The 9532-nt window shown below is 44.2% G+C and overlaps 1 protein-coding gene across 3 annotated transcripts in view; it reads right to left on the minus strand.

The window, feature by feature from the left end:
- Positions 1-9532, minus strand: part of SLC6A11 (solute carrier family 6 member 11) — an 86749-nt gene that overhangs the window by 6626 nt on the left and 70591 nt on the right. For all 3 annotated transcript variants that reach the window (XM_008636039.2, XM_017737358.1, XM_017737357.1), the window contains exons 9-12: positions 5419-5543; positions 3627-3739; positions 2177-2314; positions 121-223 (exon numbers count right to left, since the gene is read on the minus strand). In XM_008636039.2, the coding sequence (XP_008634261.1) occupies positions 121-223; positions 2177-2314; positions 3627-3739; positions 5419-5543 (479 nt within the window). The remainder of the gene's footprint in view (positions 1-120; positions 224-2176; positions 2315-3626; positions 3740-5418; positions 5544-9532) is intronic.

Genomic DNA, 9532 nt, shown 5'->3' on the forward strand with positions numbered 1-9532 from the left:
ATTTTTTGGAGGCATGGGAACGTGGAGGGCCCCATTCCATAAGGATACAAGGTCCTCACTTTGCTTTTATGCAAAGAGAAAACTTTGCTAAGAAGACCAGAGCAATTTCCAGGCACTCACCGTACACCCAGCCTATGCAGACACACTCAAATATGGCAACAAAGAGCAGGCACATCCCACTGGCTGCATAGGAGTCAAAGAGCTGAAAGACATACATCCCACCCTGGAAGGGAAAAACAGGAAAGGGAAACAAATCTTGTGTTGGCAGCGGCAGGAATATTTCATAGCAAATCTGTTTTAATTACACAGTCATGCTGTTGGCTCCCTGGCAAGCTTCCTACTCAAGCTGGTTCTTCTTGAACAGAGAATATTCATTTCTCGGGGTCTTTTTTACTCTTCACTCATTTTAGGGTGGTAAATCTGGAGTGGAGAGAAGTAAATTTGATTTTTTTTTGTAAATTCTCTCCCACCTCTCTGCTTTTACCTCCATTTGTTATCACATCAAGCTGTAGATATTCCCAAGTGCTTCTGACCTCCAGATCCTGCTATTCATATGCAAAATAGTCAGCTAAAATGTGGGGAAAGAAGGTAAAATCTGTAGCTACCAAAATCCCTCTCTGTTGGTGTAGGGACTGTAAAATGAGTAAAGTGACCTAAAAAGTGTGAGTGTAGCTCACAGCCTTTAAGCCACTTGGCTGAAACAAGTCTTTATTATCTGTCGCAAAGAAAAAGCAACAAGAATCATCCAATCATTATATTATATACAATGGTTATTATATATTATATATAATGGTTATTATATATTACATATAATGGTTATTGTTTTATACACAATATATATTATGGTTAAAATAGTTAAAATGATATAGATAACATTACACTACTTCTTATGTGAGGTACTTAATCATTTATCACATCTGCATTTAATATTGAAATAATGAGGAGGAACGGTCCACAAGAGAGAATTTCAATGGAAAGGAATCCTAAGGAAGGAAAGAGGGGCTTGAGATGAGCTGAATTTAATGTTTTTTGGGGAGCTCATGAGATCCACTACATCTCAGACAACTTTCTGCAGATGGAAGAGAATCCTAAAAATAGGAAGAAAACTAAGTTTCTACTGCAAAGTCATCATGGTGAGGCTCAGCAAATACCTGAGCAAAATGCAAATTTAGAAATCCACTACAACAGCACAAGGTAAGGACAACAAAATTGCTGCAGGATATTCCTGCAGTTTGGAGAACTTGCATCCCCTTCACTCTTCATGTTAATATTTCTTTTAGCCTGGATAACTTGATAATATCTCTCTGTGCTCTGCCCAACATGTGCATTGTGAGGGGTTATTCCAAGATTTCCCATTTTCACAGCAAAGATGATTTATTTCACTGAGAGTAAGAATGATTCCAGGTAGATGTAAAGTATATAAGAATATAAAGCTTCTGCTCAACGCATTAGTTCACACAGAGAATTGTACCTCTTATCAGAGAGGGAGGTTTGATTGGTGCAACTAAAATATTAATGTTCCAAGTTCCAGATCACTCTGAGTTGGAAGGGACCCACAAGGATCATGGAGCCCAGCTCTTCAGTGAATGGCCCACCTGGGGGTGGAACCCTCGACCTTGGTGTTATCAGCACCAAGCTCTGCCCGCCCCAGCTCATTCCAGTGCCCATGGGATGGATGGGCTGACACCCTGGGAATTTTTGGGTTAGAATATCCCAAAGCAAACATCCTGCTTTGTTTGGGAAAAAAAGTTCTGCTCAGAGATTGGCTGCACTGATTGACATGGCCTGGTGATATAGAAACCAAAGATGTTTTAATTGTCTCTTTTCACTTTACTTCATCTTCTTTACTGTTCTTTCGATCCAGAATGTGGCTGTTCATGCCCAGGGTAAGCAAGCAGAAACCATGACTGATGTGTGTGGCTGGCTGGCGCAGAGCAGATGGAATTTCCTTGGCTAAGCTGTGTATTTCTGATTAAAACATCTCCTAAGCCCAGCTGACAACACAAGGACACTTTTCCCATTTCAGGTGTCCCACAGGAGCTGAGAACGGGCTCTCAAGTATTTCCTTGTCACATTCCTGACAGGGAGATTTGTCTGTGGCAAAGATTCTCGTGTTTTATTCTTGTGGTTATAAACACAAACCCAATCCTTTTCCTCTGCACAAGTCAGTGCTTACCTCAGTCAGCATGATGAGGCCAAGGAAGTAGGACACGATGGAGAGGCCGAGGATGAGCAGCTCCCTCCTGTAGCCCCTGCGGAACACTTTGGGGTACATGTCCACCACAGCTGTCACGATGCTTTCCACACACACAAACTGCAACAAAGGACAGCAAACACCAATGAAAGCTGTGTCCCCTCTGCTGCTGGGATTGGGATTTGCCACCAAACACTTCAAATATCCTCCCACATTTTCATCAGAGAGAGAGGATGATCCCTGGGGACACTCCATAAGCACAAGCTCAAACTGAGAGGAACATTTTAGAATGAAAAAGTCCAAAGTTATGGAGTTCCACCAAATTCAAACAGTTGGATTCTCTAACATTATCTCAGAGCGCATTTGCCCTGCAGCAGGTGGATTAAATGAAAATTAAATCTTTCAAATGTGGCTTGAATGGGAATTAAATAATGTACAAACCCTTCATGGCATTGTGTCACTCCAAGCACTTTTGCCATGCACCTTCCAACCTGCTAAAGGAGCAGCAGGGCTGGGGGAAACTTCTCTCCATTTACCAGAAGAGAGAAGTTCCCCAGAGCTGTTGAGTGCCCAGGCCAGGTACCTCTAAGGAAGGAGGGCAGGAACATGTTCAGTGTCTTTAAACATCAGCAAAAAGCAAAAGGCCTGAGCTTCTGACTCAGGGCTCTGAAGCAAGGTTTCTAAAACAGGCCCCAAAATTAATGCCCCAATGACAGTGGAATAGTCAAGAGCAGAATCCAGAAACTGCTCACTTTAAAAAACAAAAACCAAAACCCAAAACTTTTAAAAACCTCTTACATCATTAAAAAGAGCAGTTATTAAAACATTAGGTTTAATGATTGGAAATGTCACGCAGAACAAGCACTGCTGAGCTTTAGAATCACAAACTTTCTGAACCCAGTCATGCCAAGGGCTGAGCTGCATGCTAAAAATCCCAGCCACTTCACATTTTTCTTCAGGCAGCCTTTGCAATTTTTACAGTCACACAGGGACAACAACTCCTCTGCTGCCCCTTTGCTGCAGGATATGACTACACGTTCCTTGCTATGGTATCTTGCAGTAAAAATACACCATAGAAAATTGCATTGTCACTATCTGATATTCGGCTTCAAAATTCATTGCAAAGTGCTTTAAAAATGGGCAAAGACATGCTGGTATTTTACTGAACGGTGAATTTTGATCAGCCCCGTTGAAGTTCAGACTGATTTCCATGTTAATAATGAAAGCTGGAGTCAGGCTGAACCAGCCTTTAAAGTGGATCGTGGAGGAATATCCAGCATCACAACTAAGATTTAAAATAGGGACTTGAGTGGAAGCTCTCAAGCAAAGAATTAAGTTAGGGTTCAGTCTTTCATCAGGGTGGTGCTGCTTAGGTGTGATGTCCACGTGCTGGGGAGGCTGCCAAAGCACTGAAATGGGGTTTGTTTCATACCTGACTGTCCAGTCCCAGGAAGATGAGCATCATGAAGAACAGAGCTGCCCACAGAGGAGACAGAGGCATCATGGTGACAGCTTTAGGGTAAGCAATGAATGCAAGTCCTGGTCCTGAAAAGGAATAAAGAAATGAAAATTTACACTTGTGGGGGAGTTTGAGATGGAGTTCAGCTCCTGCAGAGCAGCCTGAGCTGTGGGAGAACAGCACTGCTGACATCAAAATTGTGGCTCTGGCTGAGCAGGGCTCACTCAGCATCACTCATCAAACTCTTTTGGCTGGACACACCCACTTTGTCACTTTTCCTGTTCCCTTCCCCATCCCACTGGGGCAGCTGAGTGGATGAACAGCAGTGTGGATGCTCAGCTGCTGCTGAGGGTCAGCCCACCACACCCTGATCCTTCTTTCATGGCAGGTAAGAGGAGCTAAACCCAAGACTGAAAACCTTGACAAACTCTGCGTCTCTCACAGTCTAAACAACTGGTGTTGAGGCTTATCAGAAATGGAGGCTTGCTTGGCACAGCTCTGCCTGCATCCTGCCCAAAGGATGCTCAGCCTTTCTTCAGACATCCCAGTGCTTTATGGTCCCCTTTTTTGTGTGGATGTGCATCTACGAGCATCCCTGGATAAATCATAGCGTGTGGTCCTGTGATTGCCTTGTATAACTTAGGAACATATCTTGGAATCTTTATTTTTTTCCTAACCTGGTGCAAGGCAAACGTTGGTTCCCATCCTGCTCTGTGTCTTTGGGTGCTTGTTTCCCATCCTGCTCCGTGTCTTTGGGTGCTGCTGCTGGTGTGTGACACTGGCTACGTATTTAGAGAAATCTTCAAAACAGAACGCTTTTGTAACAGCACAGATAACTTCTCAGATCTGCTAAAATACCTTCTCACCTTGCTCATGTTTTTCTGTTTTTATTTATCTAGGCCTGTTTTTTATGAAGCCAGCCAGCTTTCAAAGCAGGGGTCCAGAGGCCCTCTCCCAGCCGATAGAGGAGAACTCTGTGCTCCTGCTGCAATAACTTCAGTGAAGACCTGTCACACACTGCTGCTTCTTCACTGAAAGCAGCATTTACAGGCTCCTATAATTGAGTGTCAGCCAGTTGTGTTGAGGGCTTTAGGAAAAGAGAAATATTTTCCAGCAGAAGAATATCAGTGGAGCTCTGCTCCTTTTGCAGCTTTCCTGGGACTAACTCCATGAGAGTCCTTTCTCCTCCTCAACAGCTCAGCATTGCTTTGGGGTTTTTTCTGGGAAGCCTCTTGTTCTTTTTCTTCTGCTTGAGGATGTTACAGCCATAAAGGGGTGGAGTAACCTCCACTGGATGCCCAGCTCCAATGGTGGTTGTGGATGGGTAATTTTTCATAAATCTGGGCCTGTGTGTCTGTCTGCTTTCTCATTTTAACAGGTTTAGGTTTTTTTCATTAATATCCTTTTTCATTTTCTTTTTCCAGAAGGATCAAATATCTGTGGATTTCAGCCTGTCTCACTGGAAGAAGATGGAATGCAGATGAGGATTAACACTCAACCGAGTTTACCTCTGCCAAACAACATTCTGGATGCTCAGCTGGCGTCAGTTTGTGTGGCAGGGGCTCCTTGACTTTATGAATTTGGTTCTATGCACAGCAACATTTGCATTTTTCACACACAAATGTACGGCCACAAAAATAGTTCAGAACTCTTCCTGCAGTGGTCACTCCATGGAGTCAGCTCAGGCACATGGCACAGACCAAGAGCTCTGATCACAACCTCGGGGCATTTTTTGTCAACTCAGAAATCTGCTTTTGGAACTTACCTGATTCTGCAACTTCTGCAATGGGCACGCCTTGCTCATAAGCCATAAATCCAAGAACTGAAAAGATAGCAAAACCAGCAACAAAGCTTGTGCCACTGTTCAAGCAGCAGAGCATGATGCAGTCTCTGAAAATATAAATAAAAAACACTGCAGTTGATCTCCAGAGCTGGGGTTTCTTTCATCCACTGAGCCAGAGGACTGACAGAACCCTGGACTGCAGGAATGGAAAGCAAGTTGGTCATTAACAGGAAGGTCCCAACTCAAAGTGCTCCTTAGAGCAGCCAGGGATTATCACATGCAGGAGGACACCATCAGAATAACCTTGCTTGTGTTTTAACTGCTGGAATTGCAAACTCGCTCACAGTTTTCCAATAGAATCTTTAAAAACCACGTAAAACTACTGTAAGAATGGTGCTAAGAACAATTTCTCCATAGTAATTGTACTAATATATTCTAGAGGGTGTGAACTCATTTATAAACTTGATAAAAATGGTATCATTTGTTTCCTGGGGATAAAAACTGTCCTATGGTCAGAGCTCATCTCCTTCTATCCCAGCTACAGAATATTGACAAAATATATCCGTGTAAAATACAGCTCCAGTTTGGTTTAGAGACATATTTAAGGGGCTGTGGGAATGAAAAGCACTGTACAGAATCTAGGAAGTGTGTGCACACCTAAAAAAGTGCCTAAAATAGGCAAAGGCATTGCAGGGACAGTGATCCCTCAGACAAACACATCCCACACTTCAAACCACGACAAGGCCAAGGTGAGGAAGGATTTCTTTGCCCAGAAACGTCACAAGAGTAAATCACTTTAGAGAAAGGGAAGATCCTCTTGCAGAAAGGTGTGAATTCCCCCAGAGCCCAGGGAAATCTCATTGTTCATGCTGCTCTGACAGCTCTCCAGGCATGACAGATGAGGAGGCAGTGATGATTTATCCTGACAGCCACTCCTTTAAGACTGTTTGCCATGAGAGACAGCTGTGTACTAGAGAAAGTAATAATCTAACCCAGATGTCTGAAAGAAATTAGGGTTCTATCCCACTGAAACACAAGGCAAGCCTGGAGCTGTCTTGAGCCCATCCCTTAATCCCCATCCCACTGTGGCTCTGAAGCAAATTCTTGTGCAAGTTTTCATGAGAAGAAAGGACCCTATAAAATCCAGCAGGTTCTGAATCCACAGCTGCAGTAATTCAGTCGTGGATCACATCTTTGTCACAGATTTGGTGCTGAGAATCAGAGACAATTCCTGCTTTATTCATTCCCTCAAAACTTCTCTGCTAATCTCCCTGTTTTGCTGCTTGTCTCATTTAGTATTCTTATCCTGTAACATCACCTCATCAGTTTTTGGAGCTGAAAGTGAGGTGACAGTTTCAGCACCTTGTTCCTTCACCAATGAGCCCTGCACTATCTCCCACATCTGTCCCAAACTCTTCTGCCACCACTGGGACTCACCTGAGCACCAGGCACACACATTCCCTGGCAGGGAGCCTGACACTCCTGAGCTGCAAATCCAGGGATCAGCTGAGCCTCTGGGCCATGGGAGGCTTCGGCGCCCTCTCATCACCTCAGCTGTACTTAATTTTAGCTATTATTTTGGGAAGGTTTTATGTTTTCATCGTTTCAGTCATTTCAGAGTAAAATTAATCTCTGTGGCACATCATCTACAAATTGCTAAAATTTGCCCAGTAATGAAAAAAAGTGAATATTCCCATTTGTAATGAAGATTCAGACAGGGACAAGGGCAGTGATGTTCACACTTCTTTCATGCCTGGACTCTCTCTCTGTTCATTTGCAGTGAAATACTTGCTGAAAATACAATTGCAACCTTTATTTATTTGTTTTTCATATGAAATTCTTCCTGTGGTTTTGCCCAGCCAGGCCAGTTCTACACTTTGGATGTTTTAAAGCAAAACAGCAATCCAAAAGAAAGGACTGAGGAGCTCAGAGGCCTTTGTGCTTTGCAGAGAAACAAAAAATGAAAAACCACCCCCTTCCCAACCTTCTCAGTGCATTTCAGCTCTGGAGAGCTCTGGAGGGACTCTCACCCCAGGAGCTGGTGAGTTCGACACCGAGAAATTAAAACTGTGATGAAACCCTGTCGATAAGAGAGGTCAGAAAGATGAATTTTATAACCCTCTGGTGGGGGGAAAGGGAGACACTGCTGGGGGGGGATGCAGCCAGATGATGCCTCTACTGGGCACAGGCTGTTTTCTTCAGATAAGATTTGGTTTAGGTAATTCCCTGCTTCAAATGCAGCCTGAACAACCAGATATTTCCTTCTGAGGAATGCTGTGGCTCAGAGTACTTGAGAGCTGCTGGTTCCTGAGTGGGATATAAAGGCTGGAGCCCCTGGCAGGGTCAGCTGCTCCCTCTTGAAGCAGGTCCAGGGGCAGAGCCCAGCTGGACAATCCCACAGAACAAGAGCATCCCAGGGATCTCCACTCTCAGGGAGGTTTGGCAAACCACAGCACTGGGGTACAAACTACCTGCAGAATAAACACACCTTTCTCCAAGGAAATGGGGAAAAGAGGATTTTCATCCCCTCCAGCCGGTGAGGGGCCTGTTCTTTTCAGATAACACCACCCTGGCTGAATCATTTCACCCACAGATGGAACACAGCTCCTCTGGGGACCCCAATAAAAATATAACCTGCAATTCCCTTCCTTTGTCTTTGCAGGAACTCCACCAACTCCCCAACTCCTGGCTTTTATGCCACAGGCAGAAGCAACCTGTAGTCCAGTCTTTTTTCTCTGCTCTGGGAAGAAAAACTGGAAGGGGGATCTGGATCCATTGATTGTGAAACCAATGAGTTTTAAAACACAAATGCTCAAGAACCGTCGGGAAGACAACATGAATTTTTTATGCGCACCCTTGGCAGGAGGGCACCAGAGCCTGGATGAAGCCCTGACTGATGTCAAGTGAAAGGAAAACTTCACATTTTTATGAAAACTTCACATTCTTCCAAATTAAACTCCTACCAATCACCTGAATAATTCAAGATGTGCATCACTTCTCCTCTCCCTGCCTGACAGGCAGGACACTTGTGGAAATTCATCCTGCCTTCCTTAAGGAGCTTCTCCAAGCCCACAGAGCCCCTGGCATCCCTCCAGTCCCTTCCTTCCCTTTATGGATCCCATCAACACCAATTCCCATTTCTCTTTTCCTCCTAGACTAGAAACTTGACAAAGGACAAATCCTCAGGTCTTAAAAGTTTTGTCCATGTGTGAAATCACTCCTTTATCTCCTGCCTCACAGTGGGAACAGGGGAGCTGACCCCGGACTTGTACCTGGGAGTGCATTTGGGTTTCTGAGCTTGATAAAAATTAGAGGGAACATCAGTACACCTGTCTTTTATCCCTGTGGGGAAACACTGCCTGCTGAAGGCACTGCCAGGCCTTCCATCTTCTCAGAGGAATCACTCTGGATAGAAACTCTGGGACATCCAGGGAGGAGCTGTATTTATGTTTTTCTATGAAATGCACATAAGGATAATAAAAACTAATTTCCTATTCAAAGGTATGAAGTGACTTTTGCAATTCATTTATGAGGTTAATGAATTAAATCAGGTTTAAATCTTAATTCACAAGACCCACGTGCCATCCAGATTTTCCCATTTCCCACTGAAATACCTCTTGCCATTATATTCCACTGCAATTTTCCCTCAGGAAAAAAAAGAGCAAACCAGAGCAGAAAAAAGTCGATGTTATGATCAGACTGTGGGGGTTGCAGGAGGCAAACCCCCAGCTTGTTTTTATTTTTTTAAAGCTCTGGTTAGAATACAAAATTGTGCTTTCCACATCACAGCTCTGTTTATGTCTTGCCCTGCTCAGCTCAGCCACGTTCTGCACTTCCCTGCACCACCCCTTCCCTCAGACTCCTGTCAGGATATATTAACATCTACTACCCAGCTGGAAAACTTGGGAAATGTTTTGTGAGGGGGACTGTGGAGCCTGGATGCAGTGAAAGGTGTTCTGCTGCAGCATCCTGCTCGGGAGCTTTAGAGCAGAGCTGCACAAGCTGAGCTCCCTGGTCAGAGGGAAGGAAGGAAGGAAAATTCCACAAGCACACACATCCAAACTCCTGCTTTTTGCAGCGGGTTACAAAACCTCAG

This window comes from Corvus brachyrhynchos, unplaced genomic scaffold (genome assembly GCF_000691975.1).
Source record: "Corvus brachyrhynchos isolate BGI_N302 unplaced genomic scaffold, ASM69197v1 scaffold266, whole genome shotgun sequence".
Classification (NCBI taxonomy): Eukaryota; Metazoa; Chordata; class Aves; order Passeriformes; family Corvidae; genus Corvus; species Corvus brachyrhynchos.